At 46.2% G+C, this 17,901-nt stretch overlaps 3 protein-coding genes across 7 annotated transcripts in view; 2 read left to right on the top strand and 1 right to left on the bottom strand.

Moving 5' to 3' along the window:
* LOC137352753 (V-set domain-containing T-cell activation inhibitor 1-like) overlaps nucleotides 1-17,901 on the top strand; it is a 137,124-nt gene that overhangs the window by 20,795 nt on the left and 98,428 nt on the right. The window lies entirely within an intron of this gene.
* The window catches only part of LOC137352758 (myelin-oligodendrocyte glycoprotein-like), a 113,484-nt gene that overhangs the window by 19,509 nt on the left and 76,074 nt on the right, over nucleotides 1-17,901 (bottom strand). Inside the window, exon 1 of one of the 4 annotated variants that reach the window (XM_068018547.1) lies at nucleotides 1,484-1,945. The exons of 1 other annotated variant lie outside the window; for it this stretch is intronic. Coding sequence is in view for 2 of the 3 variants with exons in the window: in XM_068018552.1 (XP_067874653.1) it covers nucleotides 1,119-1,226 (108 nt within the window). In the remaining variant the exon portion in view is untranslated. Of the gene's footprint in view, nucleotides 1-1,118; nucleotides 1,325-1,483; nucleotides 1,946-17,901 lie in introns of those variants that run through there. 2 more of the 4 variants (XM_068018552.1, XM_068018546.1) reach the window with 2 other exon arrangements.
* On the top strand, nucleotides 1,637-15,483 carry LOC137352759 (V-set domain-containing T-cell activation inhibitor 1-like). 2 transcript variants are annotated; one of them, XM_068018554.1, is made up of 6 exons: nucleotides 1,637-1,742; nucleotides 4,256-4,319; nucleotides 4,771-5,103; nucleotides 11,044-11,097; nucleotides 11,978-12,092; nucleotides 13,253-15,483. In XM_068018554.1, the coding sequence occupies exons 1-6, from the start codon at nucleotides 1,707-1,709 to the stop codon at nucleotides 13,425-13,427; spliced, it is 777 nt and encodes a 258-aa protein (XP_067874655.1). In that variant the 5' UTR covers nucleotides 1,637-1,706; the 3' UTR covers nucleotides 13,428-15,483. The 2 variants fall into 2 exon arrangements, with proteins under 2 accessions (XP_067874655.1, XP_067874656.1); XM_068018555.1 differs by lacking the exon at nucleotides 11,978-12,092 and having other exon boundaries at nucleotides 13,253-13,405.

Genomic DNA, 17,901 nt, shown 5'->3' with positions numbered 1-17,901 from the left:
ACTGGTGTAAAAAAAGAACTTGCTTTTTTAAAAAAAAAAACACCAGACCCTTGACTGGAAAGATATTTGCCTATTTACAGACAATACTTAAAAGGGACAAAAGACCCTGACACGTTCAATCCACAATGGACTTTTGATTATCAGATCTTAAAGGTGGAGGAGTTCACATTCCAGGTTGATGGCTAAGATTGCCGTATACAAAAATGGATGTGGTCAGACCAGCTAGTCACATGACTAACTTGCAGGGCCACCTGAGTTTTTTTTTGAATTTGAACCTGCCACAGTGTTTGTAACTGGCAAAAAGCAGTTTACTCCTAGACTGAAGAAGGTCTCTCCTGCCTGCTCCCATCTCTTTCTCACAAGCCTCTGAACCCACTGAAGACACATGAACCTCAAAGAGAGAAAAGTCTCCTACATTGAACAAGGTTTAAGAATAATACTGGGTCCCAATGACATGTAAGACCTACCTACAATCAAAGACTCCACAGCGAGCTTGAAGCACAGTAACGAACCCCCCTTTTAGAGATTGCCTCAAACTTTTCACTTCATTTATCTTCTCTTTTCAGTCCTTATCTACATACATCATGTATGCATGCTGGCGTGGGCGGGTCATGTATCTGTAGGCATTATCCGAATTAGAGTTCAAGGTTAAATTTAATAAATTTCAATCTTTCTTCTTTAAACCTAAAAAAACCTGTGTGTGCTGATTTCTTTTCCTTATAATTGGAAAGCGGTGAACAAGGATTCGCCAAAGGGGAGCTATAAAGAGAGTGTGTTTAACATTAAACCTTGTTACAATCTCGGTTTGAATATATATTTACTTCATTATAGGTTAAGATTTGGCTTTATAATAAACAGTTAATTTTGTTGTTGATTAAAGAAGACCTGGTTGCTGTGCTTTATTCTGGGGGACAGAGTATCTAACTGGCTGTTTCAGTAAGTGGGAAAATGTATTGATATGCTGTGGCCCGTGGAGAAGCGGGACTGAATTAACAGTGCATTCCTCCCACCTCGGTTGTAACACCATGTATTCACAATACCCTCTGACCTTCCCCTCTTTGATGCTGAACAACCTGTACTTAGCAAAGGACTCCGTTTTACACCCTTACGCCCCCTACCTCAATGTATTTTGTGCTGGACATGATGTTGAGCTTTTCCTTCGTCACTTTTGCCTCTGGGATCACTTCTTTGACCAGGAGTCCAACCCCGCCGACCAGCAGTCCCATTCACCCGCCTCCAGCATCGGACCCCTCCCTCTGGCCTCTTACCCGCTCTTGAGCTTTTCATTGAAAACTGTCGGCGTGACATCGGTCTTCTTAGTTTCTCTGCCACCCGTCCCCGCCCCCCCCCCCCCCCCCCCCCCCCCCACTCACTCACTCACTCTAACCTCTCTCCCTCTGAACTTGCTGCACTCCCTTCTCTCAGGTCTAACCCTGACATTGTGGTTATTAATCTATTGCAGTTCTGATGAAGGGACACAGACCTGAAACGTTAACTCTGTTCTCTCTCGCTGCACAGACGCTGCCTGATCGTTTTCCAGCACTTTCTGTTTTTATTGCCTCTGGATTGCCAGTCCAATAACATTATCCGCTCAGCCTCCGGCTCCACCCTGCCCTTGTACTTTGGTCTCTGCCTGCAGCTGCTCTTTCTCTTTCGGTCTGACTCCTCCGGCTGAGCAGCAGCAGCTCCCCTGTCTCCGGGAGGGGATGATCGAGGCCTTGACGATAGAAAAGGGGTTTCAGGTACTGTCAGTGTCTCACACTCGGGGGGGTCAGTAATGGCGAGCGGCTCCTTCCTGATAAACGTTGCTGTTTGCGGTTTGCGGTTTGCGCCTCCTTGTTTTTTTCAGCACCGTTCACCATCCAGACCAGATGGTGCAGGAAATAAACTTTAAAATGGCGGCGGACACGGGGGCCATCTTGTTCAGCGCGGTCCCGCCCCCGCTGCCGCCCATTGGCTGAACCGACAGCCTTCCCCTGCCAGCAGTGTGTTCCTATTGGCCGAGCTCGGTGTCGATCAGGGTCAAGGCGATGAATGCTCCGCCCAGCTGTTTCGCCGCCGAGGGGCGGGTCTGCGCTGATTGACGGTTAGAATCCACCAATAGAAATCGAGCTAAAACAATAAAATTGTGAAATAAAGACTTTCAGCAGTTGTGATAAAACCTCATTGACTGGAAAGCAGGACAGAGTTTATAATTATAGTCAATTTGCTTTGTTTCTGTTTGGGCTTTCTTTTTAACATTATTCCCTCACTATGGAATCTAATTTTTAATTTTAAAATTTGCTGAGAGCAAAACAAGTGCAAAATATTCATTATATAAGCACGGATACAAAAATTGTGCAGTCGGTCTAAGGAGGCCTCGCATGTTCCTCTCAAGGTCACTCACCATCCTGGAAATATCATCCAGAACATTCTGGGGGTTACCATTGACCAGAAACTGAACTGGAGTAGCCATATAAATACTGTGTCTACAAGAGCAGGTCAGAGGTTGGGAATCCTGCGGTGAGTAACTCACCTCCCGACTCCCCAAAGCCTGTCCACCATCTACAAGGCACAAGTCAGGAGTGTGATGGAAGACTCTCCACTTGCCTGGATGAGTGCAGCTCCAACAACACTCAAGAAGCTCGACACCATCCAGGACAAAGCAGCCCGCTTGATTGACACCCCATCTACAAACATTCACTCTCTCCACCACCGACACACAGTGGCAGCAGTGTGTACCATCTACAAGATGCACTGCAGCAATGCACCAAGGCTCCTTAGACAACACCTTCCAAACCCATGACCTCTACCAACTAGAAGGACAAAGGCAGCAGATGCATGGGAACACCACCACCTGCAAGTTCCCCTCCAAGCCACACACCATCCCGAGTAGAACTGTCGCTGGGTCAAAATCCTGCAACATCCTTCCTAACAGCAGAATGGTGTGCATACTCCACATGGACCAGACACAGGGACCAGGACTGATCCCTCTCTGTCTGGACCCAGACACAGGGACTGGGACTGGGTTTGACTCCCCTCTCAGTCTGGACCCAGACACAGACACAGAGTCCGGGACTGATCCCCCTCTTTCTGGACCCAGACACGGGGACCGGGACTGATCCCCCTCTTTCTGGACCCAGACACGGGGACCGGGACTGATCCCCCTCTGTCTGGACCCAGACACAGGGACTAGGACTGATCCCCCTATGTCTGGACCCAGACACAGGGACCAGGACTGATCCCCCTCTGTCTGGACCCAGACACAGGGACTAGGACTGATCCCCCTCTGTCTGGACCCAGATACAGGGACCGGGACTGATCCCCCTCTGTCTGGACCCAGATACAGGGACCGGGACTGATCCCTCTCTGTCTGGACCCAGACACAGGGACCCAGACTGATCATCCTCTGTCTGGACCCAGACACAGGGACCGGGACTGATACCCCTCTGTCTGGACCCTGACACAGACACGGGGACTGGGACTGATCCCCCTCTGTCTGGACCCAGACACGGGGACTGGGACTGATCCCCCTCTGTCTGGACCCAGACACAGGGACTCGGACTGATCCCCCTCTGTCTGAACCCAGACACTGGGACCAGGACTGATCCCCCTCTGTCTGGACCCAGACACAGGGGCTAGGACTGATTCCCCTCTGTCTGGACCCAGACACAGGGACCAGGACTGATCCCCCTCTGTCTGAACCCAGACACAGGGACTGGGACTGATCCCCCCTCTGTCTGGACAGAGACACAGACACGGGGACCGGGACTGATTCCCCTCTGTCTGGACCATACCCCTATCGTCCCTGTGTTTCAAAGTATAACAGGCGCAGTTGGCCGATCCGGGTTGAGCAGCAGATTCCCTGTCTCCCGTCTCCGAGAGGGGATGATCAGGGTTCGGGAGAATGGATGGAAAAGCGCTGCAGGTATTGTCAGTGTCTCACACCCGGGGAGAGGGAGGGGGATGTGGGGGAAACTTTCCTTTCTCTCCCCGAGGATTCGCCTCTTTATTGTTTGTCTCCCTCTAAAAAGGGGAAGAGTTTGTTCTATTTCGGGGCTTTGTCTTCCTGACCCTGGGGCAGGGTCTCATTTATAAAAGGAGAAATGTCAGACAGGAGATGGAGCGAGAGAAACTGTGTTTAAACTGAAAATAAACACCTAGCTGTTAATCTACACCCAGGGGTGGGGGACACAGTGACACAGTCCGGTTCAGAAATGGACATGAGCAGCAAGAAACTGTGGTAAAGGGGGGTAACTGTGTTTTCTTGTTGCAGGGACCCAACTTACAGAAACTCCTCCTCCTCCTGCTGCTGCTAAATGCTGTTGCTGCTGTTTCAGGTAAGCGCTGTGACTGCTCTCACGTTCAGCAGAGCTCGGATTAGTTGGTTCAGTGTTGAAGCCTGGGTGATTCTGTAAACCTCAGTCCCAAATCCAGTGTTTGTTTGGGGATCTCACTGCCAGTTCACTGGTCTGTCATTGTTCTCCCAAAGGGGGGAGGTGGGCAGGGTGACCAATATCCTGATGTGTTCTCCCAGCATGTGTACAATGGGAAACACACGATTCAAAGTGCTGTCCAGCTGCTCTGTGGATACAAATATCCAGCACAAGCTGGTTTTAGTTGAAGGCCCTTAATGCCTGACCTTTAACCTTCCCACAGAAATGAAAGCAGTGAGTTACTGATCAGTGCTTCTTGTAAATCAAGCATCGCAGTGTAACCATGTGAAGCTTGGGATGGAATGTACCAGCAGGGAGGTTATATCTGTGGATAAATACTTTCAATCTTTTCCAGGTTACTCGTCTGTCCCAGTTTCTGGGTTCCTTGGGGAGCATGTTGTGCTGCCCTGTGTCTACAAAGAGAATGTCCCGGTCTCTGATTTCCAGGTAATTTGGTGGATATTCAAGCGTGGAGTTTTACACAGATTTGCCAATGGAAATGATGAGTTGGCACTACAAGACCCACGGTTCAGAAACAGAACAAACCTGTTCAAAGATCAACTGGAACAAGGCAACTGGTCAGTTATGATCTCTGACCTCAGGCAGTCAGACCAGTACAAGTATGTGTGCCAGTTTTACAAGAGGGCAGATGTTGTCTTTCATCAAGATGTTGATCTCTCTGTAACAGGTGAGAAGTTTCTGTTTCAGGTATTCTGCATTTACTCTGATTTTATTGGTACGGTAGTGCAGTGGTTATGTTACTAGACTAGTAATCCAGAGGCCTGGACTAGTAATCCAGAGGTGAGGTGAGAGTGACTGCCGTTGACATCAAGGCAGCATTTGACCGAATATGGCATCAAGGAGCCCTCGCAAAACTGAGGTCGATGGGAATCGGGGAAAACCCTCCGCTGGCTGAAGTCATACCTAGCACAAAGGAAGATGGTTGTGGTTGTTGGAGGTCAATCATCTGAGCTCCAGGACATCACTGCAGGAGTTCCTCATTAGCGATAGTCAGCACGGTTTTGTGACGGGTAGGTCGTGCCTCACAAACCTTATTGAGTTTTTCGAGAAGGTGACCAAACAGGTGGATGAGGGTAAAGACGTGGATGTGGTGTATATGGATTTCAGTAAGGCGTTTGATAAGGTTCCCCATGGTAGGCTATTGCAGAAAATACGGAAGTATGGGGTTGAAGGTGATTTAGAGCTTTGGATCAGAAATTGGCTAGCTGAAAGAAGACAGAGGGTGGTGGTTGATGGCAAATGTTCATCCTGGAGTTTAGTTACGAGTGGTCTACCGCAAGGATCTGTTTTGGGGCCACTGCTGTTTGTCATTTTTATAAATGACCTGGAAGAGGGTGTAGAAGGGTGGGTTAGTAAATTTGCGGATGACACTAAGGTCGGTGGAGTTGTGGATAGTGCCAAAGGATGTTGTAGGGTACAGAGGGACATAGATAGGCTGCAGAGCTGGGCTGAGAGATGGCAAATGGAGTTTAATGCGGAAAAGTGTGAGGTGATTCACTTTGGAAGGAGTAACAGCAATGCAGAGTACTGGGCTAATGGGAAGATTCTTGGTAGCGTAGATGAACAGAGAGATCTTGGTGTCCAGGTGCATAATTCCCTGAAGGTTGCTACCCAGGTTAATAGGGCTGTTAAGAAGGCATATGGTGTGTTAGCTTTTATTAGTAGGGGGATCGAGTTTCGGAGCCACGAGGTCATGCTGCAGGTGTACAAAACTCTGGTGAGACCGCACCTGGAGTATTGCGTGCAGTTCTGGTCACTGCATTATAGGAAGGATGTGGAAGCTATGGAAAGGGTGCAGAGGAGATTTACTAGGATGTTGCCTGGTATGGAGGGAAGGCTGAGGGACTTGAGGTTGTTTTCATTGGAGAGAAGGAGGAGGAGAGGTGACTTAATAGAGACATATAAGATAATCAGAGGGTTAGATAGGTTGGATAGTGAGAGTCTTTTTCCTCGGATGGTGATGGCAAACACGAGGGGACATAGCTTTAAGTTAAGGGGTGATAGATATAGGACAGATGTCAGAGTTAGTTTCTTTACTCAGAGAGTAGTAGGGGGGTGGAACGCCCTGCCTGCAACAGTAGTAGACTCGCCAACTTTAAGGGCATTTAAGTGGTCATTGGATAGACATATGGATGAAAATGGAATAGTGTAGGTCAGATGGTTTCACAGATCGGCGCAACATCGAGGGCCGAAGGGCCTGCACTGCGCTGTAATGTTCTAATTCTAATTCCTCAGGGTAGTGTCCGAGGCCCAACCATCTTCAGCTGCTTCATCAATGACCTTCTTTCAATCATAAGTTCAGAAGTGGGGATGTTCGCTGGTGATTGCACAATGTTCAGCACCATTCGTGACTCCTCAGATACTGAAGCAGTCCGTGTAGAAATGCAGCAAGACCTGGACAATATCCAGGCTTGGGCTGTTAAGTGGCAAGTAACATTCGCACCACACAAGTGCCAGGCAATCACCATCTCCAACAAGAGAGAATCTAACCATCTCCCCTTGACATTCAACGGCATTACCATCGCTGAATCCCCCACTATCAACATCCTAGGGGCTACCATTGACCAGAAACTGAACTGGAGTAGCCATATAAATACCATGGCTACAAGAGCAGGTCAGAGGCTTGGAATCCTGAGGCGAGTAACTCACCTCCTGACTCCCCAAAGCCTGTCCACCATCTACAAGGCACAAGTCAGGAGTGTGATGGAATACTCTCCACTTGCCTGGATGGGTGCAGCTCCAACAACACTCAAGAAGCTCGACACCATCCAGGACAAAGCAGCCCGCTTGATTGGCACCCCATCTACAAACATTCACTCCCTCCACCACCAACGCACAGTGGCAGCAGTGTGTACCATCTACAAGATGCACTGCAGCAATGCACCAAGGCTCCTTAGACAGCACCTTCCAAACCCGTGACCTCTACCAACTAGAAGGACAAGGGCAGCAAATACATGGGAACACCACCACCTGCAAGTTCCCCTCCAAGTCACACACCATCCTGACTTGGAACTATATCGCCGTTCCTTCACTGTCGCTGGGTCAAAATCCTAGAACTCCCTTCCGAACAGCACTGTGGGTGTACCTACCCCACATGGACTGCAGCGGTTCAAGAAGGCAGCTCACCACCACCTTCTCAAGGGCAATTAGGGATGGGCAATAAATCCTGGCCTGGCCAGTGACGCCCACATCCCATGGATGAATTAAAAAAAATAATCCAGAGAATGTGAGTTCAAATCCCACCATGGAATCCCACTTTCAGAATTGAAATTCAGTTTAAAATAAATCTGGAAATATAAAGTTGGTCCCAATAAAAGTGACCATGAAGCTGTTGAATTGTTGTAAAACCCAACTGGTTCACTAATGTCCCTCTCGGGAAGGAAACCTGCCATCCTTACCTGGTCTGGTCTATATGTGACTCCAGTCCCACATTAACCTGGTTGACTTTTAACTGCCCTCTGATTTGCTCGGTCACTTCAATCAGTTTGTATCAAACCACCAGAAAGAAAAACAAGAATAAAACTGAACGGACCACTGGCTGTGACCCAGATATCGAATCAGGACACAGCAAAGGCTAACCCAGCCCTTTTGACACTGCAAAGTCCCCCTCACTGACATCTGGAGACTGGTGTCCATGTTGGGAGAGATTTGTGAGACAGTCATAGTCACAGAATCAACCCGACATCCCAGACTCCTCGATCACCATCCCTGGGTATGTCCTGTCCCACTGGCAGGACAGACCCACCAGTGGTGGGGACACAGTGGTATACAGTCAGGAGGGAGTGACTCCAGGACTCCTCAACATTGACTCTGAGCCCCATGAAATCTCACAGCTTCAGGTCAAACATGGGCCTGGAGACCTCCTGCTGATTATCACCTCCTGCCCTCCCTCAGCTGATGAATCAGTTCTCCTCCACGTTGAACACCACTTGGAGGAAGCACTGAGGGTAACAAGGACACAGAATGTACTGAGTGGGGACTTCACTGTCTATCACCAAGGGTCACTCTGTAATACCACCACTGACCGAGCTGGCTGAGCCCTGAAGGACAGAGCTGCTAAACTGGGTGATGGAAGGAGTTAACGGTGCTATTAAGCTGCTCTCACTCTCCAAAAACATGCTACATCTGTCTCCAGATGTTGGGGTGAAGGAGGTGGGGTCCATAGCACCTCTCAGGCAGCCTTTACAAGACCCAGTGCACTTACCTTGAAAGTGTATCCCAGTCGGCCCAGGATCCTGTGGGAATTCTCTCCACAGGTGGGTGTAGTCTGCTGGGAATGATCCTGCTGGGGGTAACTCAGGAAAACTTCCATTCTCCCCCTCAAAGTGAATGCAATCCTGTTGGATTTTTCACTCTGCCGACCCTGTTCCTGATCCTTCCTGATCTGTTTGTCCCGAGTCTCGTTCCTCCCGGGATGTGTTTCACTACAGCCCGATAGAGTATTTGAACATTTCTGCAGTTTACATAAGAAATAGGAGCAAGAGGAGGCCATTCAGCCCTTCGAGCCTGTTCCGACATTCAATGAGATCATGGCTGATCTTCTGCTTCAACACCATTTTCCTGCACTACCCCCGTAACCCTTGATATTTTTAATATGTAGAAATCTGTCGATCTCAGTCTTGAACATACTCAATGATTGAGCCTCCACTGCCCTCTGGGGCAGAGAATTCTGAAGATTCACCACCCTCTGAGTGAAGAAATTCCTCCTCATCTCAGTCCTAAATGGCTTACCTCTTATTCTGAGACTGTGTCCCCTGGTTCTAGACCCCCACCCCCAGCCTGGGGAGACATCCTTCCTACATCTACCCTGTCGAGACCTGTAAGAATTTTGTATGTTTGAATGAGATCACCTCTCATTCTTCTAAACTCTAGAGAATAAAGGCCGAGTCCATTTAATCTTTCCTCATCAGACAATCCCTCCATCCCGGGAATTAGTTTGGTGAACCTTCGTTGCACTCTCTTTGTGGCAAGTGTATCTTTCCTTTGGTAATGAGACTAAAACTACACAATACTCCAGATGCAGTCTCACCAAGGCTCTATATTAATGCAGTCTTTACTCCTATACTCAAATCCTCTTGTAATAAAAACCAACATACCATTAGCTGCTTTAATTGCTTGCTGTACCAGCATGTTAGCTTTCAGTGACTCATGAACAAGGACACCCAAGTCCTTTTGAAATTCAACATTCCCAGCCTCTCACTGTTTAAGAAATACTCTGTATTTCTGTTTTCCCTCCCAAAGTGGATTACCTCACATTTCTCCAATCTTTTGCCCACTTGCTTAACCTCTCCATATCTCCTTGAAGCCTCTTTGCATCCTCCTCACAACTCTCACTTCCACCTAGTTTTTTGTCTTGTGCAAACTTGGAAATATTACATTTAATCTCCACATCCAAATCATTGATCTAGATTGTGAATAGCTGGGCCCAAGCACTGTTCCTTGTAGTATCCCACTTGTAACAACCTGCCAACCTGGAAATGACCCATTTATTCCGACTCTCTGTTTTCTGTCTGTTAACCAGTTCTCAATCCCTGCCAGTAGATTCACTCCAATCCCATGTGTTCTCATTTTGTTTACCAACCTCTTGTGTGGGACTTTATCAGAGGTTTTCTTCAAATCCAGATATCGCACATCCACCTCTTCCCTCCCTTTTCTATTCTGTTAGTTACATCTCAAAAAAAAAACTCCAACAGGTTTATAAAACATGATTTCCCTTTCATAAATCCAGGTTGACTCTGCCCAATCCTACCATTATTTTCGAAGTGTCCAGTTATCACATCCTTTATTGTAGATTCTAGCATTTTCCCGATGACTGATGTCTAGGCTAACAGGTCTGTAGTTCCCTGTTTTCTCTCTCCCTCCTTTCTTAAACAGTTGGGTTACATTTACCACCTTCCAGTCTGCGGGAACCATTCCAGAGTCTACAGAATTTTGAAAGATGACCACTAATGCATCAACTATCTCTACAGCCACCTCTTTCAACATGCTGGGATGTAGATCATCAGGTCCAGAGGATTTATCTACTTTCAGTCCCACTAATTTCTCTTGTACTTGTTTATTAATATTGGTATCTTGCAGTTCCTTGTTGACACTAGTCCCTTGATTCTCCATTATTTCTGGGAGCTTTTTAGTATTTTCCTCTGTGAAGACAGACACAAAGTATTTGTTTTATTTTCTCTGCCATTTCCTTGTTCCCAATTATAAATTCTCCTAAGTCTGTTTGTAATGGACCCACATTTGTCTTTACTAATCTTTTCTGTTTTACAGATCTGGAGAAGCTTTTACAGTCTGTTTTTATGTTTCTCGCTAATTTACTCTCCTATTCTATTTCCCTTTCTTAATCTTTTTCCCGGTCCTCCTTTGCAGAATTTTGAAATGTTCCCAATCCTCAGGATTAACATGTTTTTGGCAACTTTATACGCCTCTTCCTTTGCTCTAATACAATCTTTGATTTCTTTTGTTAGCCACGGTTGGAACACTTTCCTTGCTGGGATTTTTTACATTAAAGAAATGCATTTTTGTTGTAAACTATGTATTAGATCTTCAGGTGTGAGCAATTGCCTGTCTACCGTCACACACAATGCTAAACACATGATGTTTTCTTTAGAGCGAACTCGTACACCTGTACTGAACACACCTGTATTGAACACACCTGTACCAGGTAAATCTGTTTCTAAACTACTGCATGTGTTTTTAGATTTTACATATGCTCACACTGAATGGGTAATAAGTCCAACAATACGTGCGAGGAGCTCATGGACTGTTCTGTCACTAAGTTCGAGACCATTCGAAAAGCTGCCTCTGTCGTGTCCCTCCCTTCCACTAGCACACCTGGCCAAACTTCCTATAATCCTGCCCTAACCCTGAACTCCCATCTTTCTCTGGTTTCTCTCCTATTTCCACTCATTCCCTGTTTGAGCTCATCATGTCCATGAGACCCACCTCCTGTTCCCTTGATCCTGTTCCTGCTAAACTACCGAACACCCACCTTTCCCTCTTGGTTGTAATGTTAGTCGATATTGTAAATGCTTGTCTCCAGGTGTTATCTGCCTCTCCTGTAAATCTGGCGAGATCATCGCTATCCTCAAAAAAATAACCCTTAACCTTCGGAAACTACTGTCCCATCTCCTACCTCCCTTTCCCCTCCCAAATCCTTTAATGTGTTGTCACCTTCCAAATCTTTTCCCATCTTTCCGGGAACTCCAGGAGCTGGATGTAAACCAGCATCCATCCAATCCTGTGATTTTCACGAGTTTAAAATTCCTGCTCTATTTCAGCGAGCTGTTGGGTTTAATTGAAGGGAAGCTGCTGCTGGTCAGTGTCCAGTTATCTCCATTGGAAAGCATGTATCTATCAGACTGTGGGGCAGTGTGTGTGTGTGTGAGATTATTAATATTTAGTCTCCCGCATTCCTCCAGGACTAGAATTGACCAGGGATGTGTTTGTACTGGGGATGGTTCTGAAACACTAGGTGCTGACAGTCTCTGCTGTTAGTTTTGTTAGTGTGTCCCAGTCTGTTAACGGCTTCATTCTGTCTTTAGCTCCTGGACCCTCTACTGGAGCAGTAGTTGGATTGGTCATCGCAATTCTTGTTCTTATTTGCATAATTCTTGTTCTTCTTTGCATAATTCTGGTTTTCCTAAAGCGACAAAGATGGTGAGTTCTGGAATGTTCTGCAGTTCCCATTGTTAATTCTAGTTTTGTTTTATTATATTTGGTGTTGTGGAAATGTTGTGTGCACTGATACACTTTGTGCTGTGTGGGATGTTTCAATTCTGCATTATCCAGTCACTTCCAGCTTGTTGTCATCCTCTAGCTGCTGAACTGAAGGTGAAGAGCAGGAATGTGCGGCTCCCTCTATCACACAGTTAATAGACACTCGTCTAATCTCTGCAGCAAACAACTCACCAGCCTACACCTAAAATCCCCTTGTCCCCTCTCCTCTGACTTTTCATCAGCCTCTGATCCTTGCTCTGTTCCCCAGTCACTGACTCCATCCCCCTCCCTGGCCACTGTCTGAGGCTGAACCAGACTGTTCACAACCTCGGAGTCCTATCAGACCCTGAGCTGAGCTTCTGACTCCATATTCTCTCCCATCACTCCAATACCACCTACCTCCGCTTCTGTGATATACCCTGTGTCCACTCTCATCCCTTGACCTGACCATCAGTGGTTTTGATCACTAACAATAAAATATGTTGCATTTCTCTGCCTCCCTCAACATCCACATCTCCCTGCCCATCTCTTACCTATCTGCCAGTTGTGGGGGGGAAACTATTGCAGATTCTCTAACTCTGTCCTCTGACTCTTTTCCCCCATCCCAATATTTCTGTCTCCGTCAGCCTGTTTGGTCACTGCTGGGTCGGGTTTGATCACATCCGGGAATATCCTGTCCATCTGTGGCTCCTTTCAATAATACAGGATCAGACTGGAGAGTACGGACATTACCAGCCTCCTCCTGTCTGATCTGATCCCCATCATCTTCAGTTCAGTGTTAACCGAGATCTTCATCAATTCTTCTTAATCTCCAATGTTGAGGTGAGTTGTCATTTTTCTATTGGTCTGGTGCCTCGGTCAGCACAGGTCCCATGGAGTGTCCAGCTCTTGCCCATTGCCTCCTCTATAAGCCTCCTCTCCTCTACACTCTGTGCTCCATCACCGTGCAGCTCCTGTGACCCATTTTCCAGCTGCCATTGGTGCCCAGGATGTTGAGTGTAATTTAATCGGTCTGTGCTCCTGAACAGCTCCTTTACACACTTGTACAAAGTGTTGGATTCTTTTAATGTAACCTGAACTCTGCTGTTTTTCTCTCCCAGGAATTGTGTTCAAAATCATCACAGCATCAATCAAAATGAAGCATCTAATGTCGTCCCTTTGACAGGGGTGACTTGTTCAGGTCACAAGGTCCCATGTTTCACAACAGCACCTGAGCATCAGAATGGAGCAGCTGGAGAACAAAACCTTCTGGGGAACGGGGCTGTCCAGCACTAACTGACTTTACACTGCACTGAGCCTGGGTCAGGGAGGGGAAAATCAGCCCAGTATTGTGGTTATCCAGTGAATCCTGGTGGAAAGTCTGAGCTCAGGATTGGGATCAACAATCACTTCCCACTCTGTACAAACCCCTCTGACCAGCAGAGTCTTGAGATAATCACCCAGTGAAAGTGTTGTCCCTTTACTAGAAAACCTGTCTGATTGATATTACATTATATCCCAGTATTACTGATACACACTGTGTCCAAACCCAGTCTCAGGAACACACAGGACCAACTTCAGCTGTGTAACCCATTGATCACTCCCTGTGTGAGATGGTAACTTCCAAAATATCCTCTTTATGAGCGAGTGGTTTTATGAAAGTGACTTTTAAAAAATTATTTAATAAAATAAAGGAATTTATAATTAAGCTAAATGTTTTTCAATCAAGAAGACACTGAGGGCCAATTGGCAACAGTTTGTCACCTGGTTGGGCTCTGATTTGAACAGAAGCCATGGCAAAGGGCAGAAATTGACAAGCCCAGTAACAACAGAGAACATCTGGGTGGGCAGCGAACTGCCAAGCTGTTTGGTTGTCAGTCAGTGCATGTGTGTGGTACCTTCTGGAGGGAGACAAAAGTCAAGTGCTACTAAAGTGTCAAAGAAGGACAGAATCAGGAAAGAATTCCAAGGAAGAACAGAGGACTACAACCCAGTGCTTTTACTCTCAATTCCCTCAAAGACTCTGAAGTTCAGCATGTTAATTTGTCATGTTCCTGCATTTTAACAAGGCCAGCTAAATTGCTTTTCAACACTGCCTGAAGAGAACTAATTCTGGAAGATTCTGTAACAGTTGCTCAGACGTTGGACTGTGTGCTTCTTTGGTGCAGTGAGTCTCATCTGCTATTCTTTTTGGGGTGGACACGTGATCTATTTGTGTTTTTGTCTGTAACAGAGCTCTAATCTAAATTCTTTTTCTTTTTCCGGTTAACTGATTTATGTATAGGAATGTGTGAGTGTGAAGGAACTAAGGTAAAGGGGACATTTTAAAATCTAATATTGGATATTTAAAAATTTGATCTGTGATATTGTTTTACTGTATTACTAGTTAAGAATTGTTTTATAATCTGTTAATTTTGTTTGGTAAAGAAACCTGGTTAGTGTGTTTTATTCTGGGGAATTGTTTCAACAAATGGAAAACTTAAAGAATATGTTGTGATCTGTGGAGAAGCGGGACTGAATTAACAGTGCACTCCTCCCGCCTCGGTCCAAACAGTGGGAACATCAGGTAGTTTCTGATGCATTTATTAACCTGTTCTCAGTGTGGGTGATACTGGCAGGGCCCCATTTATTGTCCATCTCTACTTGAACCACTGCAGTCCTTGTAGCGATGGTTCTCCCACAGTGGTGAACATGGGAAGAGGCTTCAGAAACTCTCTGTGCAGCAGCATCCACTGGGCAAAACCAGCAGCGACATTATTGCCAGTAACTGTTTATATACAGATTCCATCTTCTAGATATTTTACAGATTGAAACTGCCTGTGGCTTCTCCAGTCTCTCCACATATTATATTGGGCGGCCAGTTTTTTTCGGCTGTGCTGACACGATGGGCTGAATGGGCTCCTTCTGTGGTTTCTGTTACTGAAGTCTCTCACCCTGGAACCATTCTAGTAAATCTCCTCTCCAAAGCCTTGACATCCTCCCTAAAGTGTGATCCCCAGACTCAATACTCCAGCTGAGGCTGAAACTGGTGAATTTATGAAGGTTTACCAGAAAGTCCTCACTTTTGCACTCGAGCAATGTTTATTAATTCAAGGATCTGTGCCTGTTCACCAGCTTTTAATGATTTGTATATCTTGGACTCCGATCTCCCTCTCTGCAGTCCAGTTCCTCATTGTCACTGTTTTTATGTGTAATTTATACTGTAAATATTTTATACATGTTTTCTACAATTGAAACTGAGTCCTATAGATTTTGTCTATATCTGTACCTCTATTCTGTATAATTAATGTTACTTTTCTATATGTAGTTTTTGATTTAATCTCTGATTAAAGAGAAGTCAGTGTTAATATTAGTGAATGTACAGTCTTGTTATGTTTAATGACTCTGTCCGTCACTGCCTGAACAGAGATGCTGCTGTGTACAGGCAGGAAGTCTCTTGATCCTAACTGGAGTGAATTGAATTGTCTGATGACGGTATCTGTGATTGTGGGATCTCAGGAAGAGGCCGGGATGGATCATCCAGTCGGCACTTCCAGCTGAAGATGGTTGTGATCACTTCAGCCTGGTCTTTTTCACTGGTGCTGGGCTCCCCCATCACTGAGGATGGGGATGTTCATGGAGCCTCCTCCTCCTGTTGTTTAATTGTTCCCCACTGTTCAAGACTGGATGTGACAGGACTGTCGAGCTTTGATAGTGTGAGCATTTCTGAAACTCTCTATAAAAGAAAGAGTTTACATTTATACAGCGTCTTTCACCACCTCAGGACATTCCCAAAGTGTTTCACAGTCAGGGAAGTACTTTTTCAAATGTAGTTACTGTTGTAATGTAGGAAATGCAACAGCTACCTTGTGCACAGCAAGATCCCATGGACAGCAAAGTGATAATGATTCAGATCATCAGTTTTATTTAAAGTGATGTTGGTTCAGGGATATTGACCTGGATGGGGCATGTAGGGGGAGAGAACTCAATTAAACAATAGTTACAGCTCAGAATGAGGCTGTTCAGCCCATCTAATCTGTGTTGGCTCTCCTATTTATCCTGTCAAATCCTTTAATTACCTTAAACACAGCGATTAGATCACCTTTTAATTTTTGATAGAAAAGGGAATACAAGCCTCATCTGTGCAACCTGTCCTTGTAATTTAACCCTTTCCACTCAGTATCATTCTGCTGAATCTGCGCTGCACCTTCTCCACGGGCAATATATCCATCCTGAGGGGCGGTGCCCAGACTGAACACAGTGACTCCAGATGGGGCCTAACCAGATCAAACCCCTCTGACCCAGCATTAGATCAATCAGGAGGTTGACAGAGTAACTCATTATCAGGGATCCAGACTTGTTCCTCAACACCTGATCTTCAGGAACCACTTCCCCCAAATCCCTTTGTTGTACAAATTTTAAATATATTGTCCAATAAACATTACACACCAAAACAAACTCGTTTATGGCCAAGACCTTCGTTCCAGACGGTTCTGCAGTCTCCAGGCGCTTTCTGGTGTCACACTGGATGTAGACAGGCTATTTGACTGTGGGAGGCATCACAGCCGAGCTCCTTCCCCGAGAGAGGCGCCAAGATTTCAACAGGAGAGACAGAGATCAGGAACAGGAAATGTAGGAAGTGTATAAAACATTATATATGACAGCAGTCAGATCCATAATGATTGAATTGAAGAGATAGATATGAAGAGAGGCTGTGGGATATTTCAGTTTAATGTCAGACACTCGCCACTGTAAAGATTAGAAATAAGAATCAGCTGTGAGGCAATGTGGACTCAGCTGATATTGTGTGAGATTGCTGAGCTTTTCTATTTCTAATGCAGAGACTGTGTGAATTCTATCTGCAATCTATGCAGACACACAGGAGCAGTAGTGTGAAGCTTACACACACACACTCGGCAGTGTGAGCCTGACACACTGGCGCCAGGAGAAGCCCTTGGAGGGAGAAGGGGTTGAAGTGAATGGAATGAGAGAATGGTGAGAGCAGAGGAGGAGGCCATTCGGCCCATCCTGTCTGTGCTGGCTCTCTGTCAGAGCAACTCAGCTAGTCCCACTGCCCCCCGCCTTTACCTCCCCTAGCCCTGGCACAACTTTACTCCACATCATTATCCAATTCCCTTTTGAAAGCCACCATTGAATGTGCCTCCACCACACTCTCAGGCAGCGCATTCCACATCCCAAACACTCGCTGCCCAAAAAAGATCCGCCCTCCCCTCATGTCGCTACACGGTTAGTTAATGAGGTGACGAGTTAGAACTGCTTACCCAGTCAGCAGGGCCTGATTCAGGTCTTTGGAATTGGTTTTTACTTACACACCAAGTGAGCAGCATGGAGGCCAGCACGATGGCGTACTGCTGCAACAGAGTACTTCACTCGGACAATTTGGTGAGTGAGGGAATTCGGCGCAGGGAGGGAAGAGGTGCTGTTCTGGTCTTTCACAAGACAAGGAGTGATCCGAGAGTGGGAGCAGGAGACAGTGAGACCAGAGAGCTGAAGTCCAGAGGCAGTCATTAGATAAACAGGTAAATGATTAGTTAGGGAAGGAAAATCTGCCGTCCTTACCTGGTCTGGTCTACAAGTAACTCCAGACCCACAGCAATGTGGTTAACTCTTAACTGCCCTCTGAAAAGGCCGAGCAAGTCATTCAGTTTTATCAAATAATTGGGGATTATAATCGAGGTGAGAAAGCCACAGCCATGAGGACATTCAATGTGTCTCAGATACTGAAACAAGGACAACAGCAACTAAATGGAGTGATCAATGTGTCCTGGGT

The sequence above is a fragment of the Heterodontus francisci genome, chromosome 39 (assembly GCF_036365525.1).
Source record: "Heterodontus francisci isolate sHetFra1 chromosome 39, sHetFra1.hap1, whole genome shotgun sequence".
Lineage (NCBI taxonomy): Eukaryota > Metazoa > Chordata > Chondrichthyes > Heterodontiformes > Heterodontidae > Heterodontus > Heterodontus francisci.
The sequence above is the reverse complement of the archived record's forward strand: the minus strand, read 5'-3'. Positions and strand labels throughout refer to the sequence as shown.

Bases quoted from the DNA above. Each gene is read 5' to 3' on its own strand.
- LOC137352759 (XM_068018554.1), top strand. From the start codon at position 1,707: ATGATCGAGGCCTTGACGATAGAAAAGGGGTTTCAG. The intron at 4,320-4,770 runs GTAAGCGCTGTG...AATCTTTTCCAG, and splicing joins TGCTGTTGCTGCTGTTTCAG to GTTACTCGTCTGTCCCAGTT. The intron at 11,098-11,977 runs GTAAATCTGTTT...TTCTGTCTTTAG, and splicing joins ATTGAACACACCTGTACCAG to CTCCTGGACCCTCTACTGGA.